The sequence below is a fragment of the Clinocottus analis genome, unplaced genomic scaffold (genome assembly GCF_023055335.1).
Source record: "Clinocottus analis isolate CAN_PGR_092001 unplaced genomic scaffold, fCliAna1.0.p SCAF_16, whole genome shotgun sequence".
NCBI classification, from domain to species: domain Eukaryota; kingdom Metazoa; phylum Chordata; class Actinopteri; order Perciformes; family Cottidae; genus Clinocottus; species Clinocottus analis.
In genome coordinates, this window is record NW_027175887.1 from 14289976 (window position 1) to 14315732 (window position 25757).

The 25757-nt window shown below is 42.1% G+C and overlaps 1 protein-coding gene across 3 annotated transcripts; it reads left to right on the forward strand.

Annotated features, from left to right (window-relative positions):
• Nucleotides 1-25561, forward strand: rhbdf1a (rhomboid 5 homolog 1a (Drosophila)). Of its 3 annotated transcripts, none has more exons than XM_068578463.1 (19): nt 1-355; nt 16985-17129; nt 17229-17368; nt 18041-18148; nt 19523-19736; nt 20037-20243; nt 20519-20641; nt 20770-20933; nt 21201-21452; nt 21569-21680; nt 21789-21863; nt 21974-22135; nt 22240-22340; nt 22423-22486; nt 22807-22901; nt 23016-23091; nt 23323-23423; nt 24180-24333; nt 24534-25561. In XM_068578463.1, exons 2-19 carry the CDS (start codon nt 17013-17015, stop codon nt 24951-24953), a joined length of 2685 nt encoding a protein of 894 aa, XP_068434564.1. In that variant the 5' UTR covers nt 1-355; nt 16985-17012; the 3' UTR covers nt 24954-25561. The 3 variants fall into 3 exon arrangements, with proteins under 3 accessions (XP_068434564.1, XP_068434563.1, XP_068434565.1); XM_068578462.1 differs by lacking the exon at nt 18041-18148 and adding an exon at nt 23838-23954; XM_068578464.1 differs by lacking the exon at nt 18041-18148 and having other exon boundaries at nt 2-355.
• Nucleotides 25562-25757: the final 196 nt, after the last annotated feature.

Below are 25757 nucleotides of genomic sequence, written 5' to 3' on the forward strand. Positions count from 1 at the left end.
GAATTAGGCTACAACCGGCGGAAGAAAACTTACCCAGGGTCGATTCATGGAGCAGTGTGGGAATGCTCTGTCCGTAGGTGGGAAGCAGAGATCCGGACGGCAGCGACATTTCGGCAACACCACCCTGGACTGCCTCTGCCGGTGTGATCAAGAGTGACCTGATTTAATACCACGGCACCGGGGCTTGGCGTAAAAACATCTGCGGGGTGGGAAAATAAGCGTGTTTATTTCCTGCGCCCCTATCAGGATGATGTGACAAATCATATCATCTGCTGCCTGGGGGAAAAAACATAATTGGTGGAACCGGATCTTTTTTTTTCACTGCTGGGGATCATCTGAGCTGGTTGTTATAAGGGTAAGTTGTGACATTATTTCATGACTGTCTCCTGTGGTCGCCCATACGGAAGGCAGGCGGCAGCCTGAGGAAGCGCTCACGCGTCGTGATCTGTCGTGAACGAGGAGGATAAACGAGCTTATATTAGTCGATTGAATTGCTGGTCAATTGGTCAAAATGGGAAAACTTAATATACAGCCTGGACATAGTAGGCAGAGGGATATTTACGTTACATGATGCCATTTGATCTGCTTGTGGGGGAGTTTTCATAGTGAAAATAGGCTAATTAAAGTGCTCGTATAGTATAATTGGGTCTACCTTTATAGGGCATAATCATCTTTAAAAAAAGAAGTTAAATACCATTCAAGAAATGTGGAAGTGGAATGAATGGACAGAGCCTCATGTACAAAATGTACAAAGCTAAATTACTTTATTTTCCTATTTTACCAAAACTTGACCAACATTAGAGAGTGATCATTTCATTAGGACCACACTGTATGAGCCAAAGGCAGGATGAATTTTAAGAACAGACAACATTTTCTCATGTGGCTGGGGTTGGCCGGGTCAAATTGTAATTTTCTACAAAGGAATGTACTTACATGTTGTTGACTATTCATGCAACACATCATGCATAAAGTCACACCATGACCTCAGTCATCCTTGTGATCCTCCACCTCCTCTTCCTCCTCCTCCTCTTCCTCCTTCTTCTCTTCCTCCTCCACATTCATTATCAGCATCACCTTCATCATAGGCAATTGTGAATATTAATGCATGACTCTGTGAATAAAATAGCAGCACCATACATTTGATACGTACAAATGTAGCATAATTTGTGATGAAATGTGCGTGAGAAGAGTGTGAGACCACAGGCGCTTCTCATATCATCTCCCTGCACTCGCACCCTTTGAACCTGAACAATTTATTTTGTCCTTAGAGCTTTGGTTTCGTCCAAACTTTGACTTTCATGAGGCACTAACACACGGTGACTCAAAGTGACTCATAGCAGGCAGTCACAAAAGAGCACAAATTCCACAAAATGATTCGCATGGAGGGGTCACCTAAATGCCTAGATTTGACTCATCTGAGTTTGAGAGCTCCAGGACGGCCACTCGCATATTAACAAACTGCAAACTTGTTGACATCTCAAAGGTTACGCGCCTCAATGTCCTACAATACCTGGGCAGACTGAAGTGAAACCATAGACGTACTGTATTAGAAACTGCTGAGTTATTTTGGCAGGCGGAACATAGGAGCACATGGCCTGGTTTGTGTGCCTAGTGTTCCTGAAACCTTATCACATGGAGGGAGGGGATCATGGCTCTGGGTGATGTAATCACACCAATAAAGCAGGGGCTCTGATGTGTGATAGTGGCAGTCATGCTCATCCTCTGTATCAGCTCCAACTGGACTCCATAGAGAGTATTCCCAGTGTGTGTGTCTGTGTGTGAGAGAGAGTTTGTGTGTGTGGGTGAGAGAGAGACTTTGTGTGTGTTTTTGGATGCTTATGTGGGTGCATGTGGGTACGTGATACTTGGGAGCTGTGAGTAGCTCTGCTGAGGCAGGTGGACCATCCAGGCTGGCCTGTGTTGACTGGCTGGTATGTGAGTTTTTCAGGGGGCTGCCGAGGGGGCCACACTGTATTCATGCCTGCATGACTCATGGCGCGGTATCTGTCTGTCTGTCAGTCTGGCCAAGTGCTCAATACTGTACAACTGCTTCAAGGCGTTACCTTCAGAAGAGCTACAGTGCGTGATTTTACGCTCAGCGCTCATGTCATCAACCTTCATTCATAGCCATTCTTCAATAGATATTTATGTCCATACATCTCGCGGCACTCCGCAATAGCGCCACAGTGATGTTTTTCCTGCCTGGCCTAATCACTTCAAGATGATGCATTTACAAGCAGGACATGGTTATTTAGCCAAGTATAATCTCCCTTTGTAGATTTGATGCTCAGTTGATGAGATGACGTCGTCTTCAGCAAAAGATTTCCTGGAAGAAGCCATCTGAAATCAGCCTGTTCCCAAAACCTGGTGTACACCCTGTGATCGTTGGTCTTTTTCTTCCGTCTCTGGATAGACCTCGCTCCGAGTTCAGGCAAAATGAGCGTCACTCGGCTGAACAGTCCCATGTGTAAAGAGCACATGTTTTTCTAAGTAACCTCAGGCTGTTTCTCCAACAAACACATTTGTATCACAAGTCGAACGTTTGATCACTTGAAAATCCTGTATTACAGGCGATTTGAAGTTTACATTAACATAGCCTTCTGTTTTAAGTCGGTCTCTATCTGTAATATTTAATGCATGTGTGTTTCTTAAAGAAGTTCACAATATTGACTTATATCCTTTATAATAATGTATTTATTCTCCATACTTTTTATTTAAAGTTGCTATAAAAGAGATTCTGAGCAGTTCTATTGGCTCTCAACATGGCAACATCTGAGCTGGCGGCTCGCAGCTAACAGTGCTAACAGAGCTGACAGTGCTAACAGTGCAAACAAAAACAAAACAAACAGCAGAAGTGCTGACGGAGCTAACATTGTTTAACTGAGTCGGTCGGGACGGCGTTATTAGCTGTAACCACCCTGAAAGCAGTGCAGAGCGACAACTGTCAGCTAACCACTTGGGTTCGCTCACATGCGCTAAAAGCACATGCAGCCGGCTCAGCTATGTCAACTAAACAAGGAGAAGCCCAGATTCAAACATACAGATAGGTAGAGCGCCTTCATCCCCTGCTTAGGTACACATTACTCCACTATATCTTATATATATATATATATATATATATATATATATATATATATATATATATATATATATATATATATATATATCTTGTTTCTTGCTATATTAATGCTGTGAATCTCGTATATTGCATTGTTACGCATTTCACATTACATTAAACACTGACCTACTCCCTGTGAGCGAATAGTGTAAAAGTGTATGAATTACATAATTATTTGTCTGTCATCACGGGCAATTTTGTGTAAAATCTGCTATAGTAAAGATTGTCTCCTGAGTTGATTTGTGAATGTGGGGCACGGCAGTAGTATCTGGAGAGGTCAAACATGTTAACCAACTCGTTCTGCTACTTTGGAGACAATACAATGGTTTCCTGCTAAATATATTCCAACTGTTCCCACAACTGAGCTCAAACAGACATGAGCTTAAAAAGCATGTCAGGTATGTTTTAACAGGGGATTGATGGTGAGAGAGCCCACAGGCAGTGTTTGATCTCATTCTCACAGTACACGCGATCATCTCGTACCTTTTTAACTTTGATGTGGTTACGCTTTTGACTATGTTGTCAGATGCAGGAACAGTGATTTTTCTTGCTTGTCAAATTGCTTGGTATTTGTGGAAAAAACAAAATAGTATTGTTGTCTCTTGTATTTGTCACGCATACACAATGAGGAATGTTAGCAAGGAAAAAACATACATATATTGGTTATGGTGCATTAGTTTTTAATTAAACAGGAAGTGTGGTTTGTTTGTTGCTCGTACAGTTCATCATGCTATGGCTGCTTGTTTGCTTGTCTTCTTCGACTGTTGACGTCTCAGTTGTGTGACTCACAGCCGTTGCGTTCAACTGTTCCCATCCTATGACATCTTAGTGGTGGCATGATGCAGCGGCAGCCATGACGGTGAAGTCAGTTGTGATGTAATGCTATAATGCAGCATAGCTATTTCAGGTCTACCTCTGAGCCTCCAAGGCCTCCGTCTGCCAGCACCCTGCCCCTTCTCTCAGACAGCACCTCATCTAACAAGACATTCACAGAATTTACCTTTGATGCACAACTTTGGAGAACATTTGGAGGTGTGACCGAATTGAAAATACAGGTTACTATGAATTGTTTTCACAGTTTTTTAGTTAATGCCAACATTAGGCTGTCAAAGAGATGAAAACATCTAATTTATGGTCTGTAGTTACAGGGTGTTCTTGTTCCCGTAGCTTCTGTTCTCACTGACACAGTATCTGAGGCTGGTTAACCTCAGGACGACGCTCATTTTTAGGGCTGTGGGAATTTTTCCCCAGTAGGCTGGCGCTAATAGACAAACAGCAATGGTTCCTTGAACTTTGATCTTCAAGCGTGAAGAGCTCTCTGAGGGCGTATCTGCAGATAACCCAATAAATATTTTACTTTACCCGGTGCCTCGAGACAGGAATATATATGTCAGGTATGTCACAATTGTGTTGTCTCACCTGGGTGAAATGCCTTGATAGAAGACTTTGTTTTAAAGCTCACACAAGCTTTAATAACAGTGGTATGACTTTATAGACAACTTGTAAAAAGTCTGTGCAGTATTCGTGTTAGAAATGCACTTATTTTTTACAGATGACTGTTATTATACTTTGGTGTTTGACTGTCCATTAGAGAGGGGTTTTCCTGCACGAATTAAACAACTACCTATTGAGATAAGTTATGCAAGATGAGGATATGCACCAGAAACTCTTCAAAATCTGGCAACCCAAAATGTTTTGGTGTATTATTATTATTATTATTAATAAATGATTTAAATGATAATTGCGTTACAACTTGTAAAACTTTCTTACAAAAGAGAGACTTAATAATCAAAATACAGAAGAAAGATGTTTTCTCTTTGTGTTGCCAATCTTCATTGGAGACATGGAGGCATGCAGCACATGCCTTGAACGCTGTAATGAGAGCATAGTGTTGTTTATGTTGTTCTCAGATCATTGTATGGCCGGAAGACCAACTCAAGGTACACCCTGACTGTTGCAGCAGTGATGAGGGTGCAGTTTTAAATAGGATAACCCCCCCACTTAGATTGTTGGCACAGTGGGTCGTCATGCCCAGAGGCTGTGAATCCTCATTGTGAACCAGACTGCTAAACTCAAGTTGACTGTTCCCTCAATAGAGCTTCACACACATAGTTATATCTGGACCGTTTCAACCGTCCCACCAACATCACATACCATGCGCCAAACTCAATCCAGCAGCTTTCCCAGAAATGAGGGTGTGTTTTGGATTCCTCTGTGACTTTTCTTTTACAGGCTTTTTTCCGGAGTAGGTGGATCTTAGTCAGTTTGAATGCTCTTTTCTCTTGAATGAACTTGAACCATCAGAGTGTTGCATCACTAGCCCATGGTGCATCTTCTTTACTCTCATTTTATTATACAGCTGTCAAAATACAACTAGATTTGGGTAAATTTGTTGGACTGTGCTCAATGTTTGTTAGGCGGGTTGACATGGAAAAAAGCCAGGTGCCGTTGGCATATTTGAACATGTACCTGATTTTGTAACTCTCAACTTTCCTTTTTTACTGCCTCTGCTTCTCTTCACCCCCCGTGCCAACTTTCCCTTGCATTTGCCAGTTGACATAGCTTGTAATGTCGCGTGCCAGGGAAAATGATGTAAAGCCTTTCGCTTATGGTGCCCAGTTGATCACGCCCAGTTATAGTGAAGGCACCACGCTGGAAGCCTAATATGTCGTGAATAATATTCTTTCAAAGTTCGGCAGAAAGAAATATGAACAGTTATGCAAATCAAAAGTAATTCATTCCTGGAGGCTGTCAGAGTTTGTACTCCCACTCAGGGAGACAAGATTTTTTTCTTTTTTGTTTCACTTCTCTCAACTTCTCTGAATTAGACATTCTGTCTCCTCACCAATGTCACATTTCCTGATCATTTGTCGCTGATGCGTGACAACATTTGCTTGCTGTCAAACCATGAGCAGACTAACGAAGCATGCCAGCATGTGTGCGAGAACCTGACCTCGGGGGAAAACTGAATTTATTTCCATTAAATGGAGTCTGTATATTTTCTTAAGTTAAATCAGGATTGAGTAGGCCTCCATCGTCACTGGTGTGACCGTCCCAGAGGACCTGCCCCAGCCTTCCCAGTTTTCCTGTGCTTTTGTCAGGAGTTTTCCACTGATCTCTTGGCCCAGCTGCATGGCTTTATTCTTCCTCCTTCCTCCCCCATCATCCTTGCTCTTACATCTCCCTCATCCCAGCTCGGAGACCCTTGCCTCACCTCTGGGTGTTCTCTTGGGATCCCCCTCACTTCCTCAGAGTAGCTTTTATCAGAGGCTGGGGAATCTCTAAAATAAGTCAAATTACACCGAACCGAATTTCAGTTATTTCACCCGTGAGACTAAAAATAATAAATTGTGTCGAAAAAAAAGACAGATTCAATTATACAAAGACTTTTGCTTGTATAAATCGATGCATCTAATGCAATCATTCTGAATTCAGCGCTATTCCAACCACCTTTTTACCATGTACAGAGTAACACATGGATCTGTGAATGTTCTGAATCATCTGAAAGGTGTTTTTGTAAACTGTCTTTTGAAAACCGTTTATAGAAATGTCACTGCCATGATGAATTATTCTCACTTGCTTTGACGCCCAAATCTCACCTCCCATTTATCTGAGTCATTGCGCCACAATGTACGTTGTTCACGCTTGTTTACAGCCTTTGCCAAAATGCATTGTGACCCACATTTGTGCACCACCACAGTGACTGAGTAACCCTTAAACCCACAGATTCCTCTTGTGGGTCTATAGGAAATGTCAAGTACAGTTTGTGAAGTAAATTGTGTTCCTTTTTGAGTAGAGGGGTATGTTGTGGTTGATATATCTGGCATTGATCTGTGTGTGCTCTTCCCAGATCCAGCGCTGGGAACTAGAGCACATCGTGGAGTTGTGCATAAGCACTTATCTGTTGGTCAAACTACTTTATCTTCTTTAAGTCGTTCCCAATCAGATAAACCTTGTGCGTGTAATTCATTTTAATGATGGCACTTTTCACCTTCTGATTTTCTTTCATCCACATATTTGCCTGTGTATCAGATGAAAGAGATTAAAATATGGGAGCTTTATTATAATGACCCAGTTATTGTGTGGAACAAAAATGGTTTCCCCTCCCTCCAATCCAAAGGGGAAACCAAAAGACTGAATAGGTATCCCGCTGCAAACATTTAATAAAATCCTCCTACCTGTTACAGAATAAAGTTTGTACCACCATCCAAAGAGAAAAACTGTCTCTGTGTGACAGAAAATATGTATGCTTCTGCCACCAACAACCTCAATTTATATTCTCCGTCCTTCACTCGACTGTGAACTCAGGCTGCGCACACCTACACATACACACTACACACTCATAGACGCACATGCTCACCCGCCCACATGTGTGCATATATTCACAACCTGCAATTGTGAAAATCAATGCAGTCAATCATTTGTACTCGGGGCGGAAACAGGTCTGCAGGTCGGAGGCTTGCGTAGGATATGAGGATGAATTATGTAGAGAAGTTAGACAAACATTTTAATATTCTAGTATTAGATTTGAATGAGTAATATCCTGGTTACGGCGGGTAAATGTAAGCTGTCTGTAACACTTTTTGTTTATCATGCCATGATAAAGGTACTTTTAAAGGTAAATATACTTTAGTTTTATCACACCTACATGTAGGTTTTCATCCCACATCCCTTATAAGGATTTTCCTGCTCATTTGTTGATGAAGATTCACTTCAGCGTGCGCTGTGAGACATTTAGTAGCGATCGTGGGACATGAAAGGCCAACGGCTAAAGAAAGGAATTGAAGACGGATTTTCCAACTTGTTCATCTTTGACCAGTTTTCTAAAAAAATTTTTTTAAAAAGTAAAAGTTTAGTGTATTGCTAAATAGTATATTTTATTTGAACAAGATACATTTTAAACATCAAATCCTGAATAAAGGAAGAGTTAATTTTCCTGTAATTAGATTTGTAAATAGACAGTATGATTTGGAAAATTGAATTAGACACTTAGTTGGCCTCTTAAAAAGCTTTTAAAGATGACTTTACCACTTAAAGCTAAATTTTATTATACTGGTATAATTAAATAAGATTTCAGATGAACCAATCATTTAATATTGCTTTTGGAAACCCCATGTAGCGCCTTTAAGTTGATTTAAAGCCTCCCTTCTCTCCTCTGCTTGAATCCATGCTAATAAGACTGATTCCCATTATGCAAGTGTTAAAAGGCCACACTTCATCGGCTTTCTTCAATAAACGTGTCAGCTTCAATGTCACACTACACTGAGGTCTCACTATCACTCTCTGCGCTAGAGGCCGGACTGGGCGGGAATTCGGACTCAAACAGGGCCTAATATTTTCTGCGTACGGTGACGAGGCTTCACCGTGGCCAGGGATGGGACGTGTGTGTTTACAGATGCAGTGCGGATGTGTTCGTGATGAACGTGAGCAAGTGTATGTTGTTTCCGTGGTTGTGTTGACCGGACACGCAGAATGCTCAGTGTGTTTCCTGCCTTCGGTTTGCACGTCTACCCCTCCTCTCCTCTGCACTTCCTTCCTTCCAGCACTCCTCTGTAAAATAAGGGCCTCTCTCCATGCTGGTGGTCTTCCACAAAGGATGTGAGATGACAGAGCTGACGGCTTTCCTTTGTATTTTAGAGCTAAATTAGCCTAAACAGTTGTGATAGTAGCATGCCACTGTGTGCCATCTTTTTTTATAGCTTTTGTCAATTAACCGTACACACAAGTACAACGCCCCTGCTAGACCATAATGGAGTTAACTTGTCTTGCCTGAGTAATTATCTCAGCTGGAAATTTGCTTAGTGCGCCATTTCCATTGATGGAGGAATGAAAACTTCAGCCTACTTTTGCTTTTTTTGACGACGATCGGGCTGCTCAATGACCCTTGTTCAGCCGAGTCCACATTAGACCGTACAATGCAGCCTTTTGTAGGATTGATTCAGGCTGATATCATGCTGGAAACTATTTAGATGGGGATCACATGTTGTTAGGGCACACTGTTTCTGAGATTCTCCTCTTACTCACTTAAAGAGAGAATGTCAAACCTCCCAAAGACAATGGGGGGATTGTTGTACTCTCAGGACACTTTTAGGAGAACCGGGCGCTGCTAGAAAGTTGTCTAAAGCGTCCTCCCTCAGTAAGAGGCAGATCAAGGATGTGAAACCAGGGCAGATCAATGAGTGAGAAATCAACTTGTCAGAAAGTTTGATGCTCATGGTATTGATCTCCTGATTAGGTTGAGTAGTGCAAATTGAGATCTTTGACATTTACATCTTTGACGAGGGCTTTACTACAAGACGATAATTCTGGTCTGGTTTAACAGCCCTCGTCTAGTATGAAAATTCAACATGTTGAAAATAGCATTAAGATTGATTACCATCATTCATTGATTGTAATATGCAACAAAATCTTAATCCAATTGCGTCTCATCCTTCTCAACCCTTTGCGCAGAATAAACTATTACACATTAGTACTACTAGTATTACACATTTGATGTGTGGGTTCATTACAGTGTCATTTTGCATCCATTTTTATTTGGACGCTGTAGCTGTTGCTTTGAACATCCCCCACAGTTCTCTGTTGACCTCTGATGAGGTCAGAGTACCACGGTCTTGTTGAATTTCATTAACTAATGTGGAGTCGTACAGTAGATTTCAGGGGCTTCTGGATTTTCCCACTCTGTGGCCGCACAACTGGAGATAAAAGTACATTGAAGATAAGCTCTTACGGTAAACAAATAGCTTTCAGGTTTGGCAGCTGGAGCTCCAACCAAAAACTAACTGCTTATCAACTGCTTTATCCCAAAGTGGTGAAGGCCGTTTCACCGTGGGCTGATTTCACAGGGTGTTACCTGATTCAACTGAAGTGGTCATGGAATATTCACACAGCTCCCTTGTTATTGTATTAAACCGTATTTAGTTGTCTTGCCCTGTGAGGTACATGTTGCCTCCACCGAGGGAGTTTTTACTGTCAGCTTCTTCCTCTAGATCAGAGACACAACCACAGCTCTTGTCTGAGACACTACACAGATTTACTAAGTGAGCTTAATTTTTCCACTGAGGTGAAGACAGACCCGTGCTATCGGTAGGGAGCTAGACCCGACCCGTTAACAATCGTGAGAACAGAGATGCTGCAACTAAGAGGGCTGTGAACAGACGCTCCAATAGCAAGTATGCAGTAAATAATTTACCTGCAGGACTACTTATTACTAAATAATTTAAGTGTTCAAACTTTGTGCTAAGCAAAGCTGATATTAGGTTTGCTCGTATTTGTAAACACACCGAGTATAAAGTAATTATATATATATGTGTTTCTTTGTATTCTTTTACTCACCTCACCCGTCCTTCATATTGATTTCCTGTGCAGGATATTGCTGCACGTAGAAAGGCTGGGTATTGTGCAGATAAAATAACCAAGCGCAATTTTCGAGGACCTGCATTCGCCTGGCGATATCCAAAGCTTTGTAGAGGAAGACGGGTAGCGGCGCAGGCAGTGCGATGGTGAATACAGATATTGCTTCTGGTGGTGGTTATTTCTTGAGACTGAGATAAATGAAAGCATCCAGTTATATCAAACTAATTTGATGTGAACATCTTGAGAGTGTTTTTTATTTTATTTATTTTTTACAGAAAACAGCCCACTGCTCAGAGATCTGGAGCAGGATGTTTTTCATGCTGGGCTACAGTTTCATCCAGACGTACATTTGCAGTTGAGCTCTATAAATACACCACATGCACACAAGCAAGTGTTAGGAGGCCATTTATACTTTCATGAGCTATTCATATCTCTGGCACTCGATACTGTCATTTAGTAAACACTGTTATGACAGTAAGGGGGGCCTGGCAATGGCCCCGATACAAATCTGTCATTTCAGAGTGAAAACACTGAGATTAAGAGGTTAAATCTCCATTGTAAAATTCCTCCAAGTGCTGACAGTCTGGGCTAAAGATCTGTGGAAAACATGGGAAAAGGCCTGAGCTGCTCCACCCTTCTTGGCTGTGTATCAGCCATGCCGGCCCTCAACCACCTATCTTGCAGCAGCAGCGCCGCCCGCCCTCCATGCCGGCCCCTCAGATAGCTGTGACATTTGATCTCAGGGTCAGCTGCGACGGATATTTCTGCTGTCTCTCTCTGTGTGTGTTTTTTAATGTCGTAAGGTGGTTTGGTGTGACAGCCTGTCACATGTCAACAGGGTCAATTCAGATGACTGCAGCAATACTGGTTTTGAGTTTCACTTCGCTCTCTGTCCTGCGGCTGTATTTTGTGTAGTATTTTCTTCCTCGTAAAATGGGTAGAAAGAGAGATAGAAAAAGGCATTAAGCTTGGACTTTGTATAGTTCATTTTACGTTTTGTTGAGGAGCATTGTGTGGGGAAGAAATGTGTTAAAGTCACATAGTTTTCATAGTTGCCAGAGCGGACAGAAATTAAGAGACACGTCAGAGAAATGCTCTAATTAATCATATTGTAGATAAAACTCTGTATTAAAATCTACTTTCACAACTGGTTCTGTCATCTGGCCGTATTGTCTGCTCCGCAGTATAACATGTTTATTTTAGTTCCTGTTTCTGTTCTGTTTTCAAATGAAATATCAGTAGCTTTGTAGTTTTGTCAGCTTCATAATGCAACCCTGGCTGGAAGCACAGTGTGTTATATAAAGATCAAAAGCATAGTTCTGTAATTAATGCGCAGATGGGCTTCAGATGGCAGTAGGACCTACACAAGACATATATCCGTCGTGTTAAGTGTGAATTATTTATGCTTAGATTGTCTCTTGGGGTGATTTGCCAGATCTGTTGCTTCTTCATGTTGTTTCCCACATGCCTCCATCCATTCATTGGAATGACTATGTAGTCATGAGTTTCAGCTAATCATTATGAAATCCCCTTTTAGGGAACTAGAGCGACTCTATATTAATGTTGAATTCACTCCAGCCGCTTTGTTTGTGACTGATCTGGATTGTATTTTTTTGTTGAGAAAATATCTAATTTGTTTTGGTTTGTCTTTGCCAATAGTGTTTCAAGTTATATTAGTGAGAGACCAACATAGGGAGAGTGACTGTCTGAATAGCCTTGTTTCCCTCCATTGTTTCCAGTGTCAAGCCTTGCCTCCAGCATGGACTGAAACACAAGAAACAATGGATAGTAGGAACATTTATAGTGTATGACTAACTGTTAGAGCATGGGGAAAACTAAACATAACCTGTTTGTGCCATTAGGTTTTCAGCAAGACAGCAATCTTGAACCTGGAATTGTACCAACATCACTCGATATTAAAAAAGCTTGCAAGCACATGGGAAATTGTTATGGTAATTTTAGTAACATGAGCCAAAAATGGTCAAACAGTTGACTTGCAGTGGACAAAGAAGAAGAAGCAACATGCAGGAAGAGAAAGAGTGAGAGCGGGAACGAAGGACTGGGGCCAGGAAGCGCTGCACTTCTCAAGAATGAGGTTTCCGGCCTTCTCACTATCCAGATTAATGAGGTCATCCATTATGGCGACTGCCTGTGCATGCTAGGCAGCAATTCTTCCTAGCTACTGTCCATGCTGACTTTATGATCTCTGTTGGGAGCAAGCAGGGCCCTACTTGGCCAGCCTCCTGAGGCTTTGTCAGCCACAATGACACAGCTCTGTCAGCCCCCCTCAGTGTGGCTGCAGCTAGCCTGCCTCCTGTAGAGTAGCGCAGAGCAGTAGAGTACACTCAGTACCCGGAAACCAGCCAGCTCCTGTCTATAATGGTTAGACTTCATGTGGTTTCCTTCTCTGCCATTTCAGCTTGATTCAGTGCAGACAGACATCTTAAGGAATGTGGGTATGGCATGCACTGAGATTCGAAATGGCTCCAGATAGAGAGGATTCAAATTTTGTTTTACAACACTGTGTTTAATTTATAAATGATTCTTCTAAAACATGTGATGTAGTAGTTCCGTGTGTACATCTTAGATCATATGTGTTGAGTTTAAAAAGCTATGCGTCCATTCTCTTCATGTAAAACAGTGAGTAGCGACTGAATATTTTAAACAAGGCAACTGCAGATTAGATGACTGATTCAATAAAAAAAGAGGCCGTGGCCAATAACTATTTTATTCATGATGAATGTGAAACAGGAGGGCAATGCTCTCTTGCCAGCCTCAATACATATTTGAAGCGGGAGAGCAGTTGGAGAAAGCTGGTTGTGCACAATGAACAAGCACAATATTAAGCTGTAGCATGGCCCTCACCCTCACTTAGCTTCTTTTTTCTTTTTACTTCGGCTTGAATGTGTTCAAGGTGGCACTTAAGAGCTCCATCCACTGAGCCAGTCTTCTGTTTGTCTTTAAGCCTCACCTGTGGCAGCTGTTGTCATACACCAGTGCCTTTTCTGTGCATGACTGGAGACCATTACCACGTGATTATTTTCAATGATGGAATGAAAAACATCATTGGGCTCGAGTTTGTATGCAGACGCTTAACAATAGATCGCAGCTCCCTAGACGGAGAAGGAGAGTGCTCGTTATGCCTGTCAACACCGGTCATTATGGCCTGCTGGACGTCCCTGCACCTGGAGAGACGTCAGCTTGTCCTCTGTGTTTTGTCCTTCTGTCTGTTTTCCCCCGCTTATGGAAAGAAGAAGTGGCCTTTAGAAGCAATGTCAGCCCCAATATTAAAAACAATCCATGCAGGGTTGTCACGGGTCTTGTAATTGTGTAGGAAGTGTTAGTTTCTCACAAGGAGCAAACGACGGCAGGAAGCCAATCTTGCGAGGCACAGTGCAAAGTTGTGGGTGTTTCCCTCTTTAGATGTGAATCGTGAAGTAAAAACAAATCTTTTTGAGAAACTAGATTAAATCATTGTGGTCTGAAGAATGTGGGCCTGAAATCAGTGCTGGGAATGTAAACACTGACGGGAACTATTACACGCTCTGAATTGTTGCCATACGACAACCTTAAAATACCATCACCTTGACAGAAAGATAGGACATCGTGCATTTGTCAAGCAGTTGATCAGGTTGAATGAATTCAAAAGGATAGTCTTGTCTCAGTAAGACAATACCTTACAACTGATTTTCTTTTACCGTCAAACTTGACCATGAACAGATAACATGCTCAAGGGAAGGCTAATCCTCCAGGCTGGATAATTGCCAAATGAAAAATTTAATCAACTCTCATTCCCCTCAAGGATATTTCTCCTTCTGAAGGACCTTCTGCCTATGAAGACCCATATTTCTCAGACGGGGATGAGCCTTGAGTCTTACCTTCTCTTTGCAGTGATTTCTTATCACTCGATGGGAGAGATTACTTACATTTTGAGTGCTCCCTCATGGTTAGAAATGAGTGTCTGTCATAGCCATGCTTGCATCTGAACAATGACTATGCCAACTGTTCGAGCTAAACTCCTCCCAAACACGAGTCGCAGGCCCATGCCAGCTCAGCTTCCATGTTGACTTTGGAGAAGGACGAGAGCGAAAGAGGGAGACGGACTTTCAGGGCACTTGGCTTAGTTATCTCACGAACATTGGAGGTTTACCTTGGGCTATGACCAAATGCTGTTATGGCCCACTGATCAGTGGGCTAATGGAAAACCATAACAATAGCTGCACAGTTGCAGTAATTAATCACATTTTGCTGGCATCTTCTGCAAGGCTCTTTTTTCATGTCAATGTGTATTTTGCATGATCAGAAAAAATGTTTTTGTTGTGTTTGATACAGATGTTTAGTACTGAAGCTATGAGATGTTTCACTCACACTGTCACTTCATTTACATAGTTTGAATAGTTTTTTTTTCAAGTGTGGGTTTAAGTGTCCTTGTGGGTTTCATCTGGCAAGCAAGTAGGCAGAAAGCATAAATAAACTATCAAACTGTAACTGCCTGTAAATGGCAATCACTCACAGAGACCACATGCATGTAAGGACAAGAGGAGTGGGAGACAGTAGACGGGGAAAAAGCCTAGAGCAGGAGGAGCAGAGAAACAATGAGCGTTGTTCAGTTTGTTTCCACCCATCCCTCCTTCATTTTCAGGAGGCAGAGCAGCGTCAACACAGCATTCAGGGGAAACTGAGTTACAGCATGAGGAACCAGGGCTTAAGCAATCAAACAATGTTTAGCATGGAAGGAAATTAGGTTTCTGCCTTGCCTGCTTTCCATTCAGTCCCAGTCTTTTTTACAATCTGCAACCATGAAGCCGATGCCCCCTCCCGTCAATGATCTGCTCTATATCAGGAACCCCGCCGATTGAGCTTATGGTGAAAGTAATTAAATGTCGGGTGCCCTAGCCAGAGGCAAGAGAGAGGGCTGTTGTGCACAAGCGGAGATACTGGAGTTGAGATTCTTCTGAGTGCATTTAAGGACAGATTACTTTTTTAGTAATCTAGAGATAGTAGAGTGATGCAGAATGTGTCAAAATATGTCACTTTGCCCTCTGTTTACTGGTCCTCACCCACCTTTCATTGCTCTGTTTCCTACAGTCTCTGACTCTGCACCAGCCGGCTTTAGTCCAGTCTGCTTTGCTAATCTGGTATCACAGTCTAGACAATGTCATTGGAGGTCAGATGACATTCAATATACAATCCTAATATGCCATAGCCTTCCAGACTGACTGAAACCTCTTTATAACAACTAACAGTGCTGTTTTATAAACATCCTATCAAGTTGTTCTGCCTTTTGTAGCACACTCAATGACTTAATTGTGGTAGGAATGTCAATGTATGATATCATAAATACTAGTGTGCATCTGGGAACTGGTGGATTGTGAAATATCTGTCAGCAAGAGCTGGAGCATACTTAAATATTAACACATTGGTGATGACCCTTGTTGCCCTTTGTCTGAGGTTTTCCTCCCCTCTCTTATGCGATCCACTGACAACACTTCCCATCATCACTTGGGCTAAAACAGAAGCCTGTGGTGCGTTATAATGGCAATGGGAAGCAGATGTGGTCACTAAAAGCAGTGGATTTTTTTTCAAGGAGCTGACTCTGTAACAAGAGAATTGAAGATGTAACATGCTCAAAGCTCAAAAGCCCCGATGTCACATAAAGACATACTGTATGTGACGATGACATCTTGTGAAACTGAACTAATTTGACGGGAAAACAGTTTTTATAGCTCCATAGCTGAGGACACACCCTCTTTCGCAAGTTTACACATTCGTGCTTTGCAAAAAAAGTGGTCATTATAATGTATACTTCTCTGGTCTGCTGAGTGAAACATTTCTTTAATTAATGATGAAAGCATAACTATATGCAAGCACATATGCGTGATAATGGTTGCTCATTTAAAGTGTAAATGATGTTTGTGTACTGAGGTAAATGAGCAGTTTTCTGTGGGAATTTCGTAAATGACAGGAAATGAACCAGCAGGCCCAGAGAAGTGAGGTTAGATGATGGGACAATAAAACGAGGGCCTGGTGATAACAAGGTTGCAGCTACAGGCAAGCAGAGAGTGAGGTTGACTGTGCATCTCCTTTGGTCCACAGGCCTCCTTGTGGTAATGCATACATAGTCATTAGTCTCTGATAGATGTCTGCTGGATGTAGAGCAACTTTTAACCACAAACAGGGATTCAATTTGATTTCAACCTTTTTAAGACTGCAAACTTTCCCAGTACACTACACTTTATTTTAAATGGCTATGTAAACTAATAATTAAGGGGAACAACTGTAGCCTGCTCTCAGTAGTTTCCTCTTAATTACCTAGAATTATGTGAACACCCATGTTTGAATCAAATAAGGGGCCTTAGCACCCTCTTGTGAAACTATTTTGCAGCACAAAATCATTGTGACAAATATCTTTATGAATACAAACAGTATGTTGATTATGTGTTGTTACTGAAGACGACATGTGTTTAATTGAAACTCAGAATAACGTCATCCTCTCCTTATCTGTCTGTGTAGCTGGCAGGCCTGGGGTGGGACAGAGAACATGGCTGAACCACGGCGGGAGAGCACCAGCAGCCTGCAGAGGAAGAAGCCTCCCTGGCTCAGATTGGACATTCCCACGGCTCAGATGTCACTCGACGAGCCTCCCACTTTTGTTCAGGTGTTCTTTCTCGCTGAATCCCCTTTTTTGTTTTTGTCACTTTTGTCATTTTCTGTCATGGCTTGTTTGATCTTCTCTTATGCATCCTTCCCTGTATAGCCGGTAAAAAGGCAGGGGTTCCTGCGCAGCATCAGCATGCCAGTGGAGACCTCTCATCTCCAGTCCCCACCCCGTGACCTCTTTGACACCCGGCGGCCTGTCTTACAACGACAGTCATCCATAACTCAGACCATAAAGAGGTAAACGCAGCAGGCAATACACTGAATTTATATATTAACGTCTTGATGTAAGTGGGGTTGAGCATGCTTCGAGATTAGAACAGTGTTTCTCAACCTTTTCCAGTCACAACCACCCGAATAATAATGATGGTGTTTAGCCAGGGAGGGGTTTTCTGCTTTAGTTCAGCTAGCACCTATTTTTTGTCCAATGTGCTCCAGGAACTATGGATTTTCGGTGCATTCGGTGACTTTTTCTCTCCCCAACACACTGGAAATTCCTCATCAGAACTTCCTGGTTTATAAAAAAAAAGAGTTAGCAAATTTAGCAGATTATAGAATGAAATGTTAGAGCATGTAATATAAGCAGCACATGCTTACATAGTGGAGGATGTTAGCAGCCTGTGTCCCATCGCATGTAAAAAAAAAAATCACATTTCTATTTAACTACAGTATTTCTGCTCTTCTTACCTTTTTCCAATTTGCATGACTGTTTCTTTCATTTGCCTAGTAATCACCTTCCTAATGATCTAAATCTCAATGAAAACCAAGTCTGCTTTGCTCTCTATGCATGAAGGCTACAGCACTGTCCAGCTGCACTTTTCCTTCTCACTGCCTGTTATTGTCTTTTCTCTTTCCTTCTCCTTCCTTTTGTCCCTTGTCGCGGCCCTCCGCCCCTGCTCTGCCTGGTCGCAGCAGCAGACGGGTGCACTTTGAGCGGATTAACACGGTTCCCATTAAGGGGCAGCGGGCTGCTCGCCGCAGCATCAGGAAACACCATTCACTCTCCAGAACCCTGCTAAGGTACGGCAGGAAGTCCCTCACAAGACTCTCGAGGTGTTAGGGTCAGTGGCGTATGCTCACTTATTTCTTTATAGAAAAACAGTGAGTACACTGCCTGTATGTTTACTGTACAATCATAATTCTGACATGATTTTGCCAATGTTGCTTTAAAATATAGACTTGTATTCACTTAACACCTCACAAGATTCCTCATAATTTGTTGTTTCTCACTCAGTCCCCAGCTAGTGCAGCTGTGAGTCATACATATTTCTTTTTAATGAGTCATAAGAGGACCTGAAACCAAAATCCAGAATCCTGTTATGAATTCCCCTTCATTCAGAGTTGCAGCAATGATGCAGCCAAGTAGTTATAGGAGCAAACAAACAGCATGGATCACAAGAAGTTGTTGCTTCTGAGTGGTACTTGTTCATGGGCTAGTGTTTTAGGGCTGACATACCGAGTTTAAAGACTTCTTTAGTGGACACTGATTAGATAAGCCTGCTGGGCTAAGACTGTGTTCAAACATACTCATAGAAATCAAGGTCAGCGAGGTTCTGTCCACTGCTGCAATGCAAGACGCACACATCTTAGAATACTAGCTGTACAATCTTGTCACTGACACATATTTTGAGAGCAGAGGATTAACAAACTAGCAAAACCTACTCACTGATGGAAAGAGTGAGCCGAGCTAGTGCGAAATAGACTTTAACCAAACTTCACTGAACATTCACTCTGCAGCTGGTGATTAGTGGAGAAACAGCTAGCTTGCCTGCTGAACTTTCCTTTGAAGATTGTTTCCACTTCCACTTCCTGCCCTCGGGGTGCAGTAACAGTGTTTGCTCTGGTACTTATTAGGCTTCAACTTCAACAAACGTGATTGCATGTATATTCATCAACTGTTGGTGGAATGGGAGTGGGAACAGTCCCCTGTTCTCTGTTAATTGGATTCGGTGTCTGCTTGGGTCAATTAAAATTAGAATATAAAATAAATTGGATTTTATTTGCATCCAATTCCAGTATATCCCTCGCTGCTCACTCTTTCTTTGAAAATGTAGACTTTATGACTCTCCACCTTGTATTCAGTGTGCGTGTGCACCTATCTTTCCCGGTGTGTCTGGACATAAACATTGCCCAGGCATGTTCCCTCTACTGTGCCTATTACTTTCACTATCTAGAGCAATTTTCTTCATCCCAGGAAGTGCAGTCTTATCAGTCCCACGCATGTTTGGTGATCCATTCCTCCACATACGCAGCTTTTAAGAGGGTCGTCAATGAGAGCTCTTGCATCTCACGTTTCACCATGCCAGATAGCATTTAATCTCGCAGTGAGAAGTGAAGCATGTGTGCTGCGAGTTTGTTGATCGAGAGCTGAAAGTTCAGTGTTTGTGGTGTTAGGGGAACAGCCGACTGGTTTGGGGTCAGTAAGGACGGCGACGCCACCCAGAAATGGCAGAGGAAAAGCCTGCGGCACTGCAGCCTGCGCTATGGAAAGCTGAAACCACAGGTGATACGAGAGATGGATCTGCCCAGCCAGGACAACATCTCCTTAACCAGCACGGAGACCCCGCCTCCTCTTTATGTCCCCTCCTCACAATATGGCATGCAAAAGGTAAAGGAACATATGGGTTGCTTTGCTTAATGCTGTTCTTGTTTGAATCCATATTTTTTTTCATAAAAATATGTCATGCAGATGGTGAAAGATCATGTACTTTAACCTGCAAAAAAAAACTAATTAGAGGCTTGTTTTTGTATATATTAACTGAGAGCTAAACTTGACCAAGGATTCCTCTTACTATGAGCCTGTCTCTTATGTTATATTGGTCTTATTAATAGCATTTGTTGAATGTCTGAGGTAAAATATGTTTCTCTCTCTTTCTAACTACCTTTTGCTGAACTCATTGGTCTCCAGATTGTGGATCCTTTGGCACGAGGACGAGCCTTCCGTATGGTGGAGGAGGTGGATGGCTACAGCGTGCCTCAGACCCCCATCACCCCTGGTGCTGCCTCGCTTTGTTCCTTCACTAGCTCCCGCTCAGGTCTCAACCGACTGCCTCGTCGACGTAAGAGGGAGTCTGTTGCAAAGATGAGCTTCAGGGCCGCAGCAGCGCTGGTCAAGGTGAATAAGAGGGATAAGATCCACTTAACAGATTCAATATATATATATATATATATATATATATATATATATATATATATATATATATATATATATATATATATATATATATATACATATATGATAAATAAACAGGAGAATATGTGTACCAATATATTGTACTTGTTCCTTTCTGTATGTTATTGGATTTTATTGTCACTGTATCACTTTGTAATTGGCTGTGATGGAAGGATTGCAGCTTTTAATGCACATTGTTTCATGTTTTTCTCTCTCAGGGACGCTCAATACGGGAGAGCACGCTAAAGCGGGCCCAAAGACGGAGCTTCACCCCCGCCAGCTTCATGGAGGAGGACATGATTGACTTTCCTGATGAACTGGACACATCTTTCTTTGCCAGAGTAAGACAGGAAAAACAACAATGTTCTTATGTTGCTGTTACTGCGTAGCCATGTTTATTTTTAATTTTAATAAATAATAATTCTGATTTGAATAACCCGCTATTCTCTTTCCCCAATCCTATTTCTAGGATATTCTGATGCAGGAGGAGTTGTCTACATATGCAGACGAGGTGTTTGAGTCACCATCTGAGGCGGGCATGAAAGAGGCGGAGCCCAGCAGCAAGAACGATGAGACAGAGCTGACAGGCAGCGCCCTTGATAAGTCGGAGCTGGAGAGAAGTCATCTCATGCTGTAAGCATTCAGGCTGTATTGACACATTCATTTAGAAAATAATGATTAAAACAATCCATATTACTGGGAAAACGTTTTCAGCGTGATATCAAAGTCAAACCAACATTAATTGTACAATATGAAGTGATTTGATTTGGAAAAAAAAACGATTGTTGTTTTTCAGTATTTGATACAACAGCTCTATCGATAACCAATCTGACACAAACAGTTATTGATCTGCTTGATGATATGGGTAGATGATGCAGAGACCTCTGTTAACTCTTCCAGACCTCTGGAGCGAGGGTGGCGCAAAGCCAAAGAAGGAACACCAGGACCACCGAAGGTGCCGTTGCGGCAGGAGGTGGTGAGCGTTACCGGGCAGCGGCGTGGCCAGCGCATCGTTTTACCTGTCAAGAAGCTTTTTGCCCGAGAAAAGAGGCCTTATGGATTGGGCATGGTAGGGAAGCTCACAAACCGCACCTACCGCAAACGCATTGACAGCTACGTCAAAAGGCAGATAGAGGACATGGATGACCACAGGTACCACACCTCTTCTTATCAGCATTTTCTCTCTAAAGTCCTCAGTGGATGACAATGATGGATGATGAGAGCTGCTGTTTTTCTTTTTTTTAATGCATACATTCTATGCGTTCTAGGCCTTTTTTTACATACTGGATCACCTTTGTCCATTTGCTCATCACTATCTTGGCTGTATGCATCTATGGTATTGCACCAGTGGGCTTTTCCCAGCACGAGACAGTTGATTCTGTGAGTAACGAGTAATGATTTGTTTACACACTTCACAATATTTTCATCTCATTACGGCTCCTTTCCTATTGATTGTACTCTTGGTGATTTGTATTTCTTCTGACATAGGTTTTAAGAAACAAAGGTGTGTATGAAAATGTCAAGTTTGTACAGCAGGAGAACTTTTGGATTGGGCCGGGGTCGGTGAGCACTCTTCTCTTCGTAGAACATCAAGAATCCAAGCAATAATCATGTGTAAATGTGTAAATACTATATTTTAGTCGTTTTTCTTCCCTTTGTCTATGGATTGTTAGGAAGCTCTTATCCACTTGGGGGCCAAATTCTCTCCGTGCATGCGGCAGGACAAACAGGTGCATGATCTTATCAGGGACAAGAGAGCTATCGAACGCAACTCTGCCTGCTGTGTGCGTAACGATCGCTCCGGCTGCGTCCAAACCTCGGAGGAGGAGTGCTCGGTTCGTAAACATGCACAGTTCTTCTTTGTGTTCCTTACCTTTTTAATTTCAGGACAAACACTGTGGGAAGTTCTGACCTCCTTCTTTTGCGGCTTTATTTATAGAGTACTCTGGCTGTGTGGGTAAAGTGGCCGAGGCATTCCAGCACTCCCCAGTTACATGGTAAAAACAGACAATATGGCTCTGTGTGTCATCAGGATCCCAGGTAAGATACAATAGTAGTTATTTCATTGCGCAGTGTAAATGATACTGGCTGGTAAATATAACTTGTGTTTGTCTTGTTACAGGATATGTCTAGAGCCTGCCTCAGTATTACCTCACGAGTGGCCTGATGACATCAGCAAGTGGCCAGTAAGTGCAGTAAAATTGTGCCTGATATATAGGCTTAAAGATTATAGATGAAGGTGTCTGTCTGAAGGTTAAAGCTGATCACTCACATATGGTCCAACCTTAATGAAATGTTTGGGGGAATTCATTATATTTGCTCTTGTAAGTCAACTTTCATAATTATAGAATACCTCTGTATTATCCTCTCAATAAAACACACAAGTTTAGGCCTTCTAGTAAGTAAATGTTATATCTCTTTTCATTTTGATGAATCGAGGAAGAGGATATCACATTTTGGCATGGATGTTACAAAAAAGTAAAATAAATACTGCTTTGTCTTTTAGATTTGTACCAGGTACAACACAGGGAACCACACCAACCTGCCTCATATAGACTGTACCATCACAGGCCGACCATGCTGCATTGGAACCAAAGGGAGGTGAGGAGAGCTAATGTACCTATAATGGACATCTAACTTGTACTGGTTGAAAAAAAATAATGAAAATACATTGATAGTTTACTCATTTATTACTTGCTTCTATTTTTCTTCGAGGTGTGAAATCACATCCCGGGAATATTGTGACTTCATGAACGGCTATTTTCATGAGGAGGCTACTCTCTGCTCTCAAGTAAGCCACTTTCTCCTTTGTATACACAAATGAGACATTTTATTTTCTCATGGGGAGAAGGTATTTAAGCTGCATCTGTTACTAATTTAATCTGGTGTACTGTGTTGTATACTTCCTGAATACCAGTTCGAGCCAGTCCTCATTTGCATGTTATTTGTGTTCTTGTCTCATTAAAAAGATTTGTATAACTGAGGGCCATTACTTAATATGTTGTGCTATGTCTTTCTTCAGGTGCACTGCATGGACGATGTGTGTGGACTGTTGCCTTTCCTCAACCCTGAGATCCCAGATCAGTTTTACAGGCTCTGGCTCTCACTTTTCCTGCATGCTGGGTGAGTCAGAAGCTGTCAACAAGTAGTTTAGCTTATTCTAAGATTTATTTGCAAAATAAATAGACAAAATTGGTGATGGGATGCATTTCTTTTAACTCTTGATATTTAATTTATGTTCAGAGTTTTTATTTAAAGGGTTTTTGTTTGATGCAGGTATTTTCAGCTTCAAACATGCTTGTATAAAAACACTCAGCCCGGTCTACGAGATCAGTGTTGTGCACATACAAGAACATTGGCTCCATCTATCAGTACTGTAACTCTTCTCCCCGTGTATTCATACTTCTATCATAACAGAACAAATGTATAGAAACTGCACTTTGGTAAGATTGAGTGAAAAATCTTATTTATTCACTCTTAGCTGGGTTTGCTCTCCATGCAAATTCATTAATTGCAGTTATGCACTGTGCATTTCAGACTGACTGCACTACTTTGGTGTAGTTCAGACCTGTCAGTCAGTCAGCACAAAGAGCTGACCTCACTGTTAAGGAGAGCGGTTCATCATCCTCATGCTGTCTGTTATCTGTCTCCTGGGTAATTAAACAAAGTGCCCTCGCTACACAAACTCATTAAGCTTCAATGAGATAGAAACTGATTTTGTTGATGGGCAAAGTCATCTGTCTGCTGAGTGGTTTGCCTCGTCTACACAGAGGAATTATCTTCTCAACACGTGCATGTTTTCAGACACACACACACACGTGCACATGCACACACACACCTCTATGTCACATTGCACCTTGTCCATTTTCGTTCTCCCAGGATCCTTCACTGCCTGGTGTCGGTGGCTTTCCAGATGACCATCCTGAGGGACCTGGAGAAGCTGGCGGGCTGGCTGCGCATCTCAATCATTTACATTCTCAGTGGCATCACTGGCAACTTAGCTTCAGCCATCTTTTTGCCCTATAGAGCAGAGGTGACCATCACTTTAACACCCACAAAAAATATCAGTGCAGGAACATCACAGACAGAGATGTGTCATGTGTCAGAGATGTCCCATTAAGAAACTCATCACGTTTACTAAAAACACCATATTATGCTTTCAAATCACATTGTAAATGTTTGTGACCATATTTTCCGAGGCTTACGCCCCCTTTTCTGCTCTCTTTGTGTCAGGTGGGCCCAGCCGGCTCTCAGTTTGGGATCCTGGCCTGCCTATTCGTGGAGTTGTTTCAGAGCTGGCAGATCCTTGCCCAGCCCTGGAGGGCCTTTACCAAGCTGCTTTGTGTGGTGCTCTTCCTCTTTGCCTTTGGGCTGTTGCCATGGATCGACAATTTCGCCCACATTTGTGGCTTCATCTCCGGCTTCTTTCTTTCCTTTGCCATCTTACCCTACATCAGTTTCGGCCGCATGGACTTGTACCGCAAACGCTGTCAGATCATCGTTTTCCTGCTGGTGTTTGTCGGGCTCTTCTCGGGCCTCGTGGTGCTCTTCTATGTTTATCCAATCAAGTGTGAATGGTGCGAGTTGCTAACCTGCATCCCCTTCACGGACAAATTCTGCGAAAAGTACGACCTCAACGCTCACCTCCACTGAAGTGTGAACACAACAGGAAGGCATCAGGTCAAAAGATGTGGACTAACAGATGATTTCAGCCAGTCTGTCTCCACTCTGCCCCTGTGTAACTGGGGCACTACCCCCTCCTCTATGAACAATGACATTATACTTGTGTTTTTTTACTCTGTTAGTATGAATACCTGTCACTCATCTTAAACACTTCCTTTAACCACCTCCCTGTTCACCGGCAGTCATTATCACTCCTTCACTGTCCAGTGATACAAAGGTATGGCACTTCTGAACCTCATCAAAATTCCCAGCTGCCCTTTACATGTGAGGCAGGAATTAAAGAAGCCAGCACTGGTACAGAGAGATATTCACACTCCAGACATAGGTTTTATTATTCAGGCAACCTCATACAGAAGCAGGGACAAAAATCAAATATTGATACCGTTGGTGCCTTGTTGATAAATGTACCAACTACTGCCATATTTTTGTTACATTATACTGAGCACTCGAATGTTTTCTTTCATTTGTTTATTGCTTCTCAAGAAGTGATATTTGTTTTGAACATGGTAGTGTTTTAGCTACCTGTCTACTCACATGTAACTGAAAACAACAGTAAAAGAAATCTACAAATGAAAAAAGTCTGTGTCTTGCTCTCAATTATCAGAAAATGCCCCTTGACGGTCGTTTTATAGTTTATTCAAATTCTTCAACAAAGAAACAGTAAATATCTGCTACAGATATTCAAATGACAATCCAAGGGTGTTTAGTGGCTGCATGATTAGTATGTGCATACACTGAATTCATCACACTTTTTTGATTTATATGGTTTACAAA

What these genes read in the sequence shown, in the direction of transcription:
- rhbdf1a (XM_068578462.1), top strand. Translation starts at nt 17,013, where the DNA reads ATGGCTGAACCACGGCGGGAGAGCACCAGCAGCCTGCAGAGGAAGAAG. An exon ending in GAGGACATGGATGACCACAG is followed by an intron (nt 21,453 to 21,568) that starts GTACCACACCTC and finishes TATGCGTTCTAG; the next exon opens with GCCTTTTTTTACATACTGGA. An exon ending in TCACTTTTCCTGCATGCTGG is followed by an intron (nt 23,424 to 23,837) that starts GTGAGTCAGAAG and finishes TGTGCATTTCAG; the next exon opens with ACTGACTGCACTACTTTGGT.